General features: G+C 39.7%; 1 protein-coding gene across 3 annotated transcripts in view; it reads right to left on the reverse strand.

Moving 5' to 3' along the window:
* LOC111862125 (polypeptide N-acetylgalactosaminyltransferase 1) overlaps positions 1 to 17,093 on the reverse strand; it is a 48,172-nt gene that overhangs the window by 9,709 nt on the left and 21,370 nt on the right. For all 3 annotated transcript variants that reach the window (XM_023847268.2, XM_023847269.2, XM_023847270.2), the window contains 5 exons: positions 16,430 to 16,539; positions 14,834 to 15,014; positions 12,374 to 12,543; positions 7,115 to 7,282; positions 4,476 to 4,686 (listed from right to left, as the gene is read on the reverse strand). In XM_023847268.2, the coding sequence (XP_023703036.1) occupies positions 4,476 to 4,686; positions 7,115 to 7,282; positions 12,374 to 12,543; positions 14,834 to 15,014; positions 16,430 to 16,539 (840 nt within the window). The remainder of the gene's footprint in view (positions 1 to 4,475; positions 4,687 to 7,114; positions 7,283 to 12,373; positions 12,544 to 14,833; positions 15,015 to 16,429; positions 16,540 to 17,093) is intronic.

The following is a 17,093-nucleotide window of genomic DNA, read 5'->3' on the forward strand; positions in this document are numbered from 1 at the left end:
TCTGATCTATTAGTCTACCAATATACGAGTATACATATATACACCACTGTCCTAAAAGTACCCGACATTATTTTTTGCCACAGTAAGGAATGGCCAAAGGGGTGGGGAAACTGAGCATAGTGGTGCATGCGTGATTTTTTGCTGACAAGCAACACTGACACATGCGTCTGTGGCTGACAGATGACGAATTGGTGTAACACGTGTTCATCACATTCTCATTTCGCTCAAGATTACAGAATGCTTGGAGCAGTGATACTGCATCATGTTTTGTCAGAAACTTGGGGATATGCAAGCAGAAACAATCCACAAATTCAGCAGGCATTGCAGTGATGCAATGGGGGTCACTCAAATTATGAGTAAATAGCGGTTCAACCGCTTTAAAGATGGCCGTATGTCGGCAGACAGTGACCAGTGTTCTGGGAGACCGTCAACAAGCCATAATGATGATGTCATTGAAAAAGTGTGGACACTGATCATGGAGGACCGCCGTTTGACCATCCACAAAGTTTCTGATGATGGTGGGATCAGCAAAGGTTCTGCAAACACAATTTTAACTGCGTATTTTGGCACGCGAAGAGTGGCGGCAAAATTTGTGCCCAAGCTGCTTTCACCGGAGCAGCAACAACTCCGTCTTGAGGTCGCGCAGGACAGGCTGGAGTGCGCCAACAGGGATCCTGAGTTCCTGAAGACTGTGATCACTGGTGACGAGTTGTGGATGTATGGATGACCAGGAAACCAAGGTCCAGGCGTCACAATGGAAGCATCCAACATCCCCGAGGCCCAAAAAAGCACGACAGGTTTGGAGCAATGCGAAGGTGATACTGACTTTTTTCTTTCGATTACCAGGGTGTTGTGCATCATGAGTATGCACCATTAGGCCAAACTGTAAATAAGGAGTACTACCAAGAAGTCCTCCGCCATCTTTGTGATGCAGTTCGGCACAAGAGACCGGAGCTGTGGGACACACGCAACTGGCAGCTGCATCATGACAATGCCCCAGCTCATTCATCACACCTGATCCAGGGTTTCCTGGCCAAGCATAGCATTCCGCACGTTCGCCAGACTCCCAACTCTCCTGACATGGCTCATTGTGAATTCTGGCTGTTCCGGAGATTGAAGACACCGCTAAAAGACTCCCGTTTTGACAGGCCCGAGGACATCATACAGAATGCAACAGCGCAGCTGCATGCCGTTCCAAAGGAAGCCTTCCAGAATTGCTTCCAGTGATGGAAGGACCGCTGGGCTAAGTGTATGGAGTCACAAGGAGCCTACTTTGAAGGGGGTGAGGTATTGTAACCACCCAGATACAGAACTTTGTTTTCCCGGCCCAAGGTTGGATACTTTTAGGACAGAGTAGTGTATATACATATATATATGTATGTATTTTATCTGAATCCTGGTTCCCACCATGGACCTAAAAGAGAACACCCAAAGATATAACAAAATATACTTTGTACTCTTTCAATATGTATGACAGCCATGGCTGTTAAACTGATTTGCAAGGACAGTGATAGCATTCCTGAATGTGATTTGAATCCCCGACCGCCTCTGTGGTCTAGTGGTAAGAGTTCCTGCCTACAGATCCGAGGTCCGGGTTCGATTCCCGGCTCTACCAGATTTTTCTGATAAGTAATGAGTCTGGAATGGGGTCCACTCAGCCTTGTGAAGATAATTGAGGGGCATTTTCAATGAAATAGTGGCTCCGGCCTAGAAAACCGAACATAACTGCTAAATACGCTGACCACATGACACCCTCTATCTGCTAAAGTTGACACTAACTTTGCTGACAAGGGATGGTCATTCGCTCGGTCAGTAGAGTTCGTTTGCAGACTAAAATGACAGAGTTTGTGTTGTTTGTTTGATATGAATCCCCATTCATAATTTTTTTAATTATATGAGTAAACTTTAAAGAATGAATAAAATTTAAGTCAATAAATTAAAGTTTTGCATAGCATAAGAAACCTTAATGAAGGAAGAAAACTCAGTTCAGAAATTTAAGCAATTTAAATATGGATTGGGAATGAGGAATTTAATCATACCCAAAACCTCTGCCACAATAATGCATATTGTGACATAACACCTGGAAACCAGAATAGTGAAACCAGTGTGGAAGTCCATTGCTAGCAAATGGTCAGTTACAACGCATTTCCACTATAATGGATATGCTGGTAAAAATCAAAGAGTTGCCACAGGATCAACACACATTCCATGGCAACGAATAATAACTGATGGATGTAGTAGTCTCTCATCATTTCACCCCGAAGTTATAAAAGACAGTTCATTCGAAAATTCATTTATTCAGTGGTTACTACCCATGTGGAGGCGGGGTTGAGTACTTCCACTGTGACCCTGTGAGTCATAGGAGGTGACAAAAAGGGAAGTCTCAAATCTAAGACAGTAAAATATGGTCGCGAGTCTCAAGGGAATAAGACCCGAGAAAGACCGCGCTGTCAAGGGCCAGCAGCATATACAAAGGACAGACCCATTCTCTCGTCAGATAGGATGCCCCACGAAAGAAGACTGTAACTGTCAAACAGCAATAAATATCTGGTAGTAAGCTTGACACCAAGACTTACTGACTGACTGACTGTCAGTCGCAATGTCACTTTCACTTTGATTCATTCATTCATTCATTCATAAGAGAATTCAGAAGGCAGTTCAATAGTTGAGTGGTCAGCTGTGAAGCATTAACCAGTTAAGATTCGTTACCAAGCAATGACTAGCGACAATAGACAAAGACGTCTTCATTTTGTGTGCTATAGTTACAGCAATTTTTAGAGTGTGTAAACCAGTGACGCTGTTATATTTATTTGTAGTTATGACAATTGAGTGTTCAATAAATCTATTCACCAATCCAGCCCTTGTATCTAGTCACTAATACATGTGACAATAATTTATGTACTGGTAAGAATAAGGAGTAAATTTCACGATGGGCCTGTCTTTGGATGTACTCTTTCAGGTTTGTGGTATTAAAGTAAAGTAAAATGATATTCCTATATGCACTGGAGGACTGCAGATGTCACTGTTCTCCATAAAGTGTGTCATATCTTCCTGAAAACAAAGGAAGGCTAAAATGATGATCTAGTAATGATTCTCCTATTTAGATGACCAAGAATTCAAACAATGGACTGCAAGAATGTGGAGGTTGTGCCTACAATGTAGAATCTATACTAGCAACTTTTAGTTTTTGACTTTACCATAAGACTTAAGTAGGTAAATGGAAAACAAGACATTAAGTTTAATGTTTGCATTTAAACGCTCACGTTTGAATAGGGAGTAGATTGTAATAAATGTTCTGAAGGCCTTGGCTTCAATCATTTCTATGTGAAGTCTCCACATAATCCTCTTATCGAAGATTATGACCAGGTATTTTACGTGATTGACGAAGATGATATTCTGCCCATTCAATGTAAGATGAGTCTGAGGGGGCCTAAGTCTAAGAGAGAAGTAGATTGCCTGAGTTTTATCTTCATTGATTTTTATGTTCCAGCGATCACATCACGTCCTGATAACACTGAGACCTCACTGCAGCTTTCTGAGAACATAACCCTCTTTGCAGTCTGTCACATATATACAGGTGTCGTCAGCAAAAAGACCTAGATAGACACCAGGTGTTTGGGGCATATCATTTATATACATTGCGACTGACGTTCAGTCAGTCAGTAAGTCTTAGTGTCGAACCCCGTCTGGGGCTCATGACCAGATATTTATTACTGTTGAACATTACAGTTTTGTTTTTTTGTGGGGTGTCCTCTCTAACGAGAGGACAGGTCTGTCTTATTTACATGCTACTGGTCCTTGCCAGTGCAGTCTTTCTTGGGTCTGAGTCCCTTGGAACTCGCGACCGTATTTTACTGTCTCAGATTTCAGACTTCCCTTTTCGTTGCCTCCTACGACTTGCAGGGTCATGGTGGAGGTATTCGACCCCGCCTCCACACGGGTTGAATGAATGAAGAGTCTCCACAACTCCTTATATAGGCTAGCTCGTATGATGGAAATTCCACTGTCTCGAATCCATTATCACAAAAACGTTCTTACTGAAGTGTTTGCTACTAAGCAACCAACGTTCTATTGCTGACTTCATTGAAAATGTCTTTACCCAGCAATGGAGTTTTCTAGCTCCATAGCTTAACGCTTTGAGCAAATCAATCACAATATCATCACTTCCTAAAAACTTACTTGTGCCTTATGATTAAAAAAAGGGTAGAAAGGTACAGAGTCAGAGACTGAACTAAAATATAGCTCCAATTGTACCAGAATCTTCTGAACATTGTCTAACTCATTTGAAAACAGAATGATGTGGACTGTATCAAGATTGCTTGAACTAGTCCAGAACATGTCCCAGACTATACCAAAACATACTGAAACTGGTCCACGTGATCCAGACTGTAAATAGCTGCTAAATGCATCCAAAATATAACACAGACTGCACTATAATATTTTGAAACTTGTCCTAAACATGGACTGGACTGTACCTAAATGGCTCTGTGATGTCTTCTTTTCGCTTCTTGATCTCACCGCCCCCAAGAGTATACCAACGAAAGTGCAGTTCCCAGTTGAAGGCACCCCAGTGGAGCTCAAAACTCCTCACATATGCAAAAGTGTCATCACTGATAATGTCAATCACTGGACACACCACACGAGTCCTATCCTCAGCAACTCTGGAGATCAAGCTCTCAAGCCAGCCTGAGGGCAAAATAACAAAATATCAGCCTGGTTGTAGCCAAAGTTTATGCATACTTAGGAGCAAAAGTGGTGCCCTTTAGATGAAGCGGGCAGTAGTGATTGGTATACCTTACTGGTCTCCTACACATGAAGTCACTATTGCCACTCTTGAACAGTGTATAATTGAATTATAGTAAAGTAAAAAGTAAAGCTATTCCTGTAACAGGCCATGAAGGCCCATAGGGTTGTGAGACGTTGAGGGTCACACATTATCTAGACAATCGGCTCAAAGATGGTGGTAAGGTCGTCAGCCTTATGCGCTGGCCACGCTTCACTCCCCAGGAAAATTATTTAATTAATTCCTGGTACTCATTTTTTGTTAGAGGCTGAGTCGGCCCCAGGGCCACAGTGTGGCTGGAAGGATTAGGTCAATTAAAAACTCCGATGACCTCATCAGGACTTGAACCCACGACCTTCCAGCTTGTAGCTGTACTGCCTCAACCACTATGCTTTGAATTATATGAAATCTTTCACACTCTGCAGTAGCAACGCCTTATGTGATGTGGCCAGGTTTGTTTGTGGAAGCCTATGCACTTTTGTTGTGTGCTGGAAAACAAGTGGCCTGTATAATGGTGGTACCATCAGATCTGTTGGTGGAAGACTGTGTGATTTTGTTGTGTGATAGCTGATGAATGGTCAATAACATGATGGCATGGACAGTTTTCCTGGCAGCAAGCTATACAAGTCTGCTGTGTGGTGGCTGACAAATGGCCAATAATATGGTGGCATAGCTACTTTTGTTGGTGGCAAGATACGTGATTTTCTCATAAGATGGTTGTTAAATGGGCAATATAACAATGTATGAAGCCATTCACATTTCATATTTAAATGGTGTTATGCATAAAAAAGAGGAATCAAAATCAAAACTAAACAATGTTTCTTTGCTTACTATCTTTAAGGATGCTTTATGAACAACAAAGGACATAGACAATTCACTGAAATCAATTATTGTTATTCTATGGTGTGAAGTGATTTATTCTTTTCTATTTTATTTATTGCTGTTATTTTTTTAATTCTATCGGCACATTCATTCTAAAATGCAGACACACAAATATACAGAGCATGGTGAATGAACAGTTCACTAGTTCAATATAATATGCGTTCTTATAAATACAGATACAATATCTTAAACTTTCTTTCTAATGTGAATTCAGTAACCCATCAAGAATCTCATTTCTTTGGGAGTGTCCTGATGAATTACTTGTCAAAATACAAATCATATTACATATATCTTTCTATGCATACAGAAAAGTTTTGTTAGCATGAATTGCATCATTCTCATCATGCAATTTCAGGTTGCCATAACAACAAATTGTCAAGCATCAAAACAATGCAGAAGATTAAATCACACTGTTGGTCCTGAATGAGTGAGCGGTCTCTTGTTTAATATACTACATAAACATGATTTGAATAACAATAACATTTTGATACAGATATATGAAATGTTAGGTGGGTCCCTTGTCACCATGTCATGGCACGTCCTGAAGTTTTGGATGGAGGAGATGGCCTCCAGATGTAGTGGGTAGCTGTGAATACATTGAATAAGCAGTTGCAGACAGCTGACAAAGGCTGGTCCTCCAGCTTGGGGGTTGAGCATGGGGATAACAACTCCTCACTGTAAAAAATAAGCTTGTTACAAAAGATCACAAGAAGTCTTGAACCTGGATGGATTCCTTGGATAAACAACCTAAGTGAAAGAAAATGGATATGAGATTTGGTACTTGGAATGTTAGAAGTATGTATAGGGCATGTTCGCTCATGGCAGTGGTGGAAGAAATCTGAAAATATAAGTTCGATTTCATGGAAGTACAGGAGGTCAAATGGGATGGATGCAGCACCGAACTAACAGGCAAATATATATTTCTCTATGGAAAAGGGAATGAAAATCATAAATTAGGTACAGGTTTATTTGTACATAAGATAATCATATCAACAGTTAAGAGGGTTCAGTTTGTTAGTGATAGGATGTCATACATGATACTAAGATGTCACTGGTGTGATGTCATTATTCTGAATGTTCATGCCCCAACAGAAGATAAAATTGATGATATGAAGGACAGGTTCTATGAAGAACTAGAACATGTATTCGATACATTCCTTAAACACCACAAGAAAATTTTATTAGGAGAATTCAATGCCAAAGTACGTAGGGAAGACATTTTCAAACCAATGATTGGGAATGAGAGTTTGCATGAAATTAGTAATGATAATGGAGTTACAAGTAGTAAACTTTGCCACAATCCAAAAATCTTATTGTCAAAAGTACAAAGTTTCCGCATTGTAACATCCATATCTCCTGGTGGAGATATCTACAAGACCATTAGTCTCTATGTGCTCTGTAACTTACTGGTACCAGGAGAGAAAATATGCAGCTAGGTCTGGTACATACCAATGGTACATTCACAATGGGCATCCAGGAAGGTGAGGATCTGTCCTTGAGCTTCCTTGGCCCCCATGAGCCGAGCTCTCACCAGACCCACTCGTTCATTGGTGCGCAGAACCCGGGTTGAAACTGGGAGCTTTGCCACATGCTCATCCAGGGGCTCCCGCAGAAATGCTGCAACATATATTTCAGTATTATGAATCACAAAAGCTGGTACAGAATGTTCCTTTAGAGATCTGTAGTAATATAGAAGGCAGAGACCACAGGACACCGGATTCATACAAGCTTTCATACTAGCATTTCATGAGACACTGCCCTCAGTTACTTCAAAGCAGAACATAATTACTTCAGTGAGATCTATCTGAATATTATCCTCCAACAACTCATGTCTCCTAAATTGCAGGTTTTGCTTCTACTGGAATTTTCCCATCAGCTGTTGTATCTCCCTCTCATCCTACATTCCCTGCCCATTTCATCCCCTTTCATTTGATCACCTGAATAGTACCTTGTGAAGAAAACAAATTATCGAGCTCCTCATTTTGAAATTTGCTCCATTCTCCCTTTACATCCTATTTCTTTAGACGAAATATTCTTCTCAGCACCCTGTTCTCAAACACCCTAAATCAGATACCACACCAGATTCTCCAATAATTTTACCCTGCATGACAGCATAAAAAGTTTGTAACACTGTATAGGTGCACTCAGCAGAAGGAATATTTGTAGAGGAAATAAATGACCTTTTCCCTTGTAATTAACAATTATTATATTCACATTATCTGTTCACTGTTATGTGGTACTTATTCAAACTGGCGAGAAGTAAAAACTCTGTACTGAATGAGCAAACAATCATTATTAAGCTTGAATGTTCAATGTTACAAAATATATAAATTGTTTAATATATGCATCAAATTGCATTTTTATAGAACATTACATTAAACAGATACAGTAAATCTGATTTCAATACAGTCTGAAGTGGATAAAGATTTTCTTCTGTTTCTTCTTAACTATAACTATGTTCAACAAGCCACTGTTGACTGTTAAACAATCATTTACAAGCTCAGAAATATATTCATAACTTCTGTTTAATTATCATGGAAAATGTAAGATGTTTGGAAAGGTGTATTGAGTATAAAATGAGTGATTCATTTTTCTCTGAAACTTCTGCTCACAATAGTGTCGCATGTCTTGAGTTTGAATCTTGTTGGTCACGTGTGTAAGTCCAATCCCACTTCTGACACCAATGTAACGTGTTTGGTCACTGAAGACGCCGTTAGAATTGTTAATTGGTTTATTTAACAACCTACAAGTATCGGCTACAATTACTTACAACAATGTTACGGGTTTCCACAGTTTACAAACCCTACATACAAATCAATTCACTCTATAGCGCTTCACTCGTTACAATTCAATTTAACTTGTAACTCCCCGCTGGCTAGATTCCAATGCAACCGTCTTCGTAGGCAGCGTAGCTCTCTTATACAGTCGCGGTGCCCACCTGTTATGCAATGGGTACCGCTGTTGCCTGTTACCCATGCCACAGCTGCCTTGCGTGTTATGTCACCATGGGTAGAGGGGCAGGGTGTAGACTCGCCTATTACCGTAGTAATGACAGAGCTACGATGCCGCCACATACCGCTGGGGAGGGAGGGGTCCTCGGTTGCGCAACGTGTCACACTATTTTTCTCCCTGATAATTAACTAGTATTGCCACTGCTTCTCAACTTTACTTTAGAATATGCCATTAGGAAGGTCCAGAAAAACCAGGTGGGGCTGAAATTAAATGGGACACATCAGCTGTTACTCTATGCTGATGATGTAAATCTACTGGGTGATAATATAAATACCACAAAGAAAAACACACAAACTTTAATCAGCACTAGTAAAGAGAACTATTAGGCTTATCTTGGACTCTATCCATCGTCTGGTATATATAAGACAAAAAACCACAAGGTTTCAGAGACTGGATCTGTCTCCGTCCTCAGGTGGATGGGGCAGGATAGTCCTATTCAGTGGTCCAGTGATTGAGACTAGCTCTTTCTAACGGGCCCAACTGAGTAGGTCTATCCTGCCCCATCCACCTGAGGATGGAGACAGATCCAGTCTCCGAAACATTGTGGTTTTTTGTCATATATATACCAGACGATCAATAGAGTCCAAAATAAGCCTAATAGTTCTGTACAGCATACACCATCGTCAGAATCCTTTCAAGTCTACTAGTAAAGAGGCTGGTCTAGAAGTAAACACAGAGAAAACTAAGTATAGTAGAACTTGGTTATAACGTCATCAAAGGGACCTAAAAATAGTGTCGTTATAAACGAATGTCGTTGTAACCGAAATGGGCACTTCCACAGTAGCCTTATGTTAGTCACGTAAAAATCTACCAAAAACCGAGTTAAAATGTTGCATTTTTTAGTGAAATACGTAGTTAAGTACAGACTAACGTAACATTAACGTGGAATTGCCCAAATGTGTAATATCAAAGACATATTACAGCGCTTTTCACTGACAATACACACCGCACTAATACTGTATATTAAAGGTAGGCCTACTCACCAAATTACAGTAGATTACATCAATTGTTGTGCCTTACTGTACCTAGATACGAGTACAGTAATCGGTTATCTTCATCTGTTTCCTGTTACTTGCCCAATATACACTTTCTAAATTACGTTCAATGTCGATATCAGAGAAATTCGGGAATGAAAATGACGTTACATACGAGGTTGATGCATTTGTGCATGTCATACTAAGCAAGGTATAAAAACAGTTGCTTTATGAGGAATTAGTTCGTACCATTGAATATTTGACGCAATAGACAGGGTGTCGCAGAAACCGATGTTGCTATAACCAAGTTTTACTGTATATATTTCTGTATCATCAGCAGAATGCAGGACAAAATCATGACACAGAGACAACTAGCTTCATCCTGGCTCATATTTGGCTTATTCCTTGACCTTTAAGACAGAGGTAACACATTCCTCCAAAACATCAGTTGACTTCTTATGGACTAAATGGCATTATATAAGAGGAAATAACCATTGTCAGGACCTCAAATCCTACTTCATGTAGACTACTGTCCAATCAAAATGAAAATTAAAGTGACATAACAATTTTTTGTAACATTCTCCAGCATTATGACAATCAGTTCAGTGGTTCTCAAGTTGCTACATGCATACTGGCAGACTGAATGAACTCAAGGCTGCAAATGTGCATAAAATATACATTTCACCTTCCTACATCTCTGTTTCCTGCTTTCTGATGCCTGTCTGATAGAAAACATCACAAACATTAAAAAACTTACAATCCACCCTTGCCAACATGCATGATAGCCACAGCTGTTGAAGCAAGGTGCAGTGTTGTAGAGCTTTCTGAAGTGGTTCGAATCCTCATACACAGTTTCATCTCTTTCTTTATTACATGAATAGCCTTAAATCTCTTAATTTGAAGTCCTATGCCCTCTTCAGATTTCTGGGTACAATATATTGTGAAATGACAAGGTAAGCAACCATACTCTGGGTGAATAATGAATACATCAGCTTACTTGTCTTATATATGAATATTGATCCATCCTACATCATATTTTCCTTTCCTGTGTAAATATTGCTAATGAAAATAATTTATTCTTATGGGTGCTCCACAAGAAGTTGCAGAGTTGGAGAGGCAGGCAGGGCAGCTGAACTATGCACTACATACTGTCCTAAATATATCAGCCAACTTACCTTCACTACAGGAAAACAAACTCAGACATCAGTGATTTCACATCATCAGTAATTATGCCACTATCACTTAGTAACAAACAAACAACCACTTATGAAAGTAAACTTACTATTTATATTCACAAGCACAGAACGTATGGGTGACTTTACCTGAGTTGAAGCATACAAAAGTAGACAGTGAGTCATCTTTATATAGAGTCAGTGCCTGTTTTTTCTTACCAGTTGTAAATTAATATCATGTACAATACAAAACTGTACCCTGAGATTTGTAGGGTGAAGGAAGAAGGGACAAAAGAAAGAGGGTGATGAGAGGGAGGGAGGGAGAGAAACAAAACAATATGCTCTTGTCACATGCAGGGGTGACAACAGATGGGGTTTGGATTTCCTGACCACTCATACACTCAGTCCTATGTACAAGTAATTACAGCACCACCGCTAATCTCCACAATTCACAAATCACCACAGCACTGAGCCTGTCGCCTTCACCAGCCCTTCCTTGGCAACAGCTTCTAACAATGGACATTCTTCAGCTTCACGCTCAATTTCTATCTTCAATGCCTCCCATGCAGAAACACCGTTTCCAACAGTAACTCTATTGTTGCATGTGTATTTGTTGATGATGGAATGTGTTTACCTAGCTGTTCTACAGAAACTGTCATTGTTTACAGAGTCACCGCTTAGCAATGGGCCCATATGTCACACTATGTTGTATAGCATCAGTTCAGTATACAGTGGCCACTACCTTTCATAGCAACCACAGAAAAAGTGCAGTTCATCACACAGGTAATTGCTGATGTGTGTGGTTTACTGAACCTTTAGTGCTTCAGGCTTTCTGCATTCTTCTAAAGTTTCAAGATTAGAGTCTCATACTACAGACTGAAACAGATAAAGTTGTCTATGTTGGCCATTTGCCTAGGTTGCTAATTTTTTAGACCACATGAAAGCTCTTACTTTACATGTGATCAGTCTTCTTCAGTGTGACCACATGTGTTACTCACATTTTGATACTCCTATTGCAATTCATTCTCTTTCTATATGAACATTAACCTTCCTATCTCAGTCACTAAGTAAGTAAGTAAGTAAGTAAGTAATGGACACCTTTAAAAGACATCAGCACAGTGAAGAAAAAAGAAAAAGCAAGTTTCAGAGTACTTTAACCATACCAAGACAATCACCAATTGAGTTTTCATATCAAAAAGAAGGTACTTGTACATTTCAAGCATGAGCTGGAGTAGCTCAATTGGTATAGCAACAGGCTACAGGCTGGATGGCTGGGGCATAAACCCCAGCAGGCTCTGGGGCTCACCCAGCCTCCTATCCAATGTGCACCAGGGGGCTCTTTGCCTGGAGATAAAGTGAAGTTGATCAGTCATATCTGTCCAGTACTGAGATCAAGAATGATGGAGTCATAGCTCCACTCCCTCATCTGTCTGCACGGCATAGTACTACTTAAACACAGGGACTTTAGTTTTAACTTTTATGTTTTGGATACAAAATAATTCTAAGGATTCCCTCAATAGGGGTCAGTGCGTTACACAGAGCATCCTGACCTCTCGTGCTGGCATCATCCACAAGGAGAATCTCCTGCAGCAGGTTGTGGGGTGACCTGTTGATTACGCTGTGAACGGTACGCAGGAGTGTGGACCATGCTTCATTGTGGAACACGATGATCACTGTTGTCGCAGGCAGGTGGCTTAGGTTCTTCAGCTTCTTCTGACACCTGCACACACATTGGCTGCTTTGCTTACAGGGTTTCGAAATGTTTCACTGACTGACTGCCTGAAGAATGAATGAATCTAAATGGAAACATTGCTGAATGAATGAATGAGGAACTGACTGACTGCTTAAATCACAGTTTCTTAAACTGAGGATCATGGCCCACAATGCTTGTAATTTACTCTAAGGGGGCTGTTTCCAAAGGGCTCTGATGATGGTGTATAACACAGAATTACTGGGATTTTGGACTTTTATCATCATCTAGGAAATATTCTAGGAAATAAAAAACATGACATTTCAGAAACTGGATCTGTTTCCATCCTCAGATGAGGGGGAGAGATGGAAGACACCTACTCAGTTGGGCCCCTTAGAAAGATCTAACCTCAATCAGTCCAAAAACCCAGTAATTCTAAGGGAGTTGCTGATTTGCATGAATTATTTAAATAAAGTTTTATCCACTCAACAGTTCTGGCAAGTTAGCATTTCAACAAGATTTAAAAACTACAGGTGGTTTCTTGAAAACGTAGCTGCAGACTTTCTCACAACTGAATAGGAACATTTCTTAGCTTACTACAGATGTCATTCATTCATTTCCATTATTTTCCATATATCCATACAGGTAACAAACCTAGGATGTGGAAATAGTCCCTTTGATAATAGATGTGTCCAGATACATATAATAAATTGCATGAGTTACATAATTAAAATCACATACATTAGTCAATTAGCATAAATAATAAAATAAAAAATTAATCTCATTTTATTAATAAACATAATTTAAAAAGAACATTACTATAAAAATTTAAATTAACACAATTTAATTTATCATTATTATTATTATTTATTATTTCCATGGATCCCCATATAGCTGGAACACCAGCTGATAGAAAAATAGTCAATGAGAACAAGACAAATCACATCAATTACACAAATACAATAGATTACATAAATACAATCCACTACTTAATTACAATACATACTCATAATCCATCACAATTAAAACTTTCTGATTGTGTCATTAAAAAAATTATTACTGTCAGGAAAGGTGGATGAAAAAGATTTAACACCAACATAATTTGATGATTGCAGAGACTCTGTACAGCTATTTAGATTTTTACTCTCACCACTTATCCTGGGATTCACACTACCACAAAATTCAAGAACCCATGGCTTAAATGACTGACGGACAGATCAGCATAATGGTTGGTTGATTTACTGGTTGACTGATTGACTGCATGAATAGATCTCTGAATAAGTGACCATTTGATTGTCTAGTTCAATAGCTGGCCAGCTGGCTCACTGACTAGTTGACTGACTGACTGACTGACTGATTGACTGGTGAGTGGATGGATAACCAACTACATGAATGGCTGACTGACTGACTGAATGAAAACAGGCTATCTGACTACTCCAATGCCTGACTGACTGGCCAAATGACTAGATGAATGGTTCGTTGGCTGTGTGGCTGACTGGGTATATTACAGGCTGACTGCCCAATTTACTGACTGGCTGGCTGGCTAGCTGCCTGAATGACTGACTAAGTAGCTGACTTAGCGGCCTCCATAGTCTAGAGGTAATGTTCCCACCTCATGACTCGTGGTACGCAGGTTCAAACGCGGCGGAGGTCGTGGAATTTTTAAGGGCGGAAAAATTCAGGGAACAAGTCCTCCGGGAGGGACTTTAAGCCATGGGTCCCGTGTCGTAGCTTTACGGCACGTAAAAGAACCTCATATCTCCAAAGGAGGTCACTGAGCCAAATTCAATGTAATTTCCCGCCCAACAGTAGACTCTAACGCCTCTGATAGATGGGGGAAGCATTATAGATCCCGCCAAGCCAGTAGAGGCCGAACTCGCTGGCTCGGTCGGGACTGATGGTACGCACCAATATCGGTAGGGTATAGAGACTGGTAGAATATCATAGAGGGAAGCACAATGGACCAATACAGGTCTAAGTGCATGGGGAAACCCACCCTCTCCAATAACTAACTAACTAACTAACTAAGTAGCTGACTTACTAAATGACTGAATGGCTGACTAATTGCTAGCATAATGACTGGCTGACTGACTAACACAAACATATATTAACTGCTGATGATACATACCACCAAAGAAGCTATGACGTGATAATTAAAAATTACTTATTGGCAACAAACAGTCAATGTCTCTGTTAAAGTTCTAACTCCAGTTTTATGCTAAGGTGAAGATTACTGATATGTATAAGAATCATGCTATAAGGGAATACAGGGGTGTGAAGGTAAACCTCAGTGCTGGGGAAAATCAAGATATCAATTCACCTCTTCTTGCGCACATCCGGCAAAGTCCTGTTCAGCGGGATGCGATCACTGGCCATCAAGTTGAACCTATTGATGTGGAACAGCTGCTGCATCTTGAGCAGCTCATGGGATGGGATCATTACTGGCTGCCCATTTCTTCCTTCATTGGGTCGTGGGTCAAACATGTTCGCATTCAGAAGCTCTGAAATACAGTGGACATGTGATATGATCAGCAAGGGGGCCAAGAAATAATTGCACTCAGAAAATGTTGCAGGATGTCCAGTTGACATTATCATGTTTTAGAAATGTCATAAGAGGCTATAAGTATACAAAGAAGCAGGTCACATGTTTGTTTCTTCAACAGTGTGAGTTACTGTATGACTGCATATGTCCATAACACTGCTACATATAGAGTACTTAAGATATCACTAATTTATTGGATTCCATTCAGTTTTGATAAGTAATTGAGTGCTTTAGTCCTGGGCTTCTGGATATATTTTTCTTTAACTTCTGCAGGCAAAATAAGCAGATATTTTCTATTAATTCCATAGTAATGATCTTCACTGAGTGACAATAGTTTCTCAGCTGATGGTAGAAATTTCCTGCTCTTATGGAATAAGGAACAGTCATCACAAAATCTTGTCCTCTTACTCTAGTCTGACCCAGTTTAATACAAACTGAATAACATCTGGTAACAGTGAATAGTTTTAATTAGTATCATTTTCAAGTCCTCATTTTAATATCATCCTTACATGTACATATATTTCCATATCCAAATCCTAATTTTAATATTATTCTCTCATTTATTTATATTTCCAATTGGGCTCTTCACCTGGATTTTCCCAAACAACAAATTCATATGCATTATTGTCTTGAAAAATAAGGATGACAAACTACAGTGTGGAACAAAGTTTCTACTGTCTACAAGACCTGCATAAGGAACAGAGAGATGTTCATTATAAAAAGAAATTATTTGTGTAGAAATGGGACCAAAATTTGAATGAATGATGAATGTATGACAGAAACTGTAACAAAAGGTAAATCTATCCCTGTAACAGGCTGTGGAGGTCCATAAATGGCAGTGAGGTTTTAAGCCTTACATGCTGGCCGTCTTTTAGCCCCAAGAAAGATTCCTGGTACTCATTTCTGTCAGAGGCTGAGTCGACCCCAGAGCCATAGTGTGGCTGGTAGGATTAGGTCAATTGAAAAATCCAGTGACATTACTGGGAATCAAACCTGTGACCTTACATCTCATAGCATAGTGCCTCAACCAACTATGTTATCACATGCTTCTGACAGAAACTGTAATGAAATACAAACTGAAAGGAAAGATTAGTTTTGCAGAGACCAAAAATCAGTTGGTGGGAAATCAGAAAAAGATGCTATAAGCTGGGTGCTACTCCAGTATTCAGTGCTCCATTGTGCTGTTATCTAGTGATACACACAGAAAACATATTACGTCCATTTCAACTGTTTTACATCCATTTGAGACGTATTTACTGATTTTCCCTTGTATTATTCAGACACAGTCTAGGTCTATGTACTATCAAACTTCCATACTGAACAACTATGTGTATAAAATCACTAGACATGTAGAAAAATTGAGATAAATCTCACCATCTGTGAGGTTAGGAGGGTTCTGCATGTTGTTTGCATCCCCCATGTAGTGACCCACCACAACATGAACACCTCGGCGATCTATATACTCCTTCTGGTCCTGCCCCAACCTGAAACAAGAAGTGAATTATACAAGAAATATGCTTCATTATCATACTAGAAGCAGACTGCCATCTTAGTCCACTCAAATGTTGGAATCTAGGGATCAAATGTCATTTGAAGAATATTTGTCTTGTGATGGGCTGATGCTTCATACAATGAGTTTTATGCCTGTCTTATTAACATGATTGGAGGACCTTCAAAACAGATGAAGTGAACGCTCAGTCAAAAGAGTAAGAATAAAAAATAACCAAGAAAAATAAATGCCAGTGGAGCAATAAAGCCAGGAGGAGGAGGAGGAGGAGGAGAATGAATGAATGAATGGGCCTGAAGTGCCAAGAAAATGTGAAACAGAAGAAATTTAAATAGGATCGTAGTTCCAAGAGAAAGGAAGAACTAAGGGTCCTTTCTCTTGGAACTGGCTTATGAGCAGGATTTATGAATAATTATGTTGAATGAGACAACAGTAACAATAAGATAATGGGCTCCATTTCGTACTTATTTTATTTTGTTTCTGAGGCACTTACTATTTTAAGTAAGGGAGTAAATAAATTAATTGCATGGG

Source organism: Cryptotermes secundus, unplaced genomic scaffold, assembly GCF_002891405.2.
Source record: "Cryptotermes secundus unplaced genomic scaffold, Csec_1.0 scaffold718, whole genome shotgun sequence".
NCBI lineage: Eukaryota > Metazoa > Arthropoda > Insecta > Blattodea > Kalotermitidae > Cryptotermes > Cryptotermes secundus.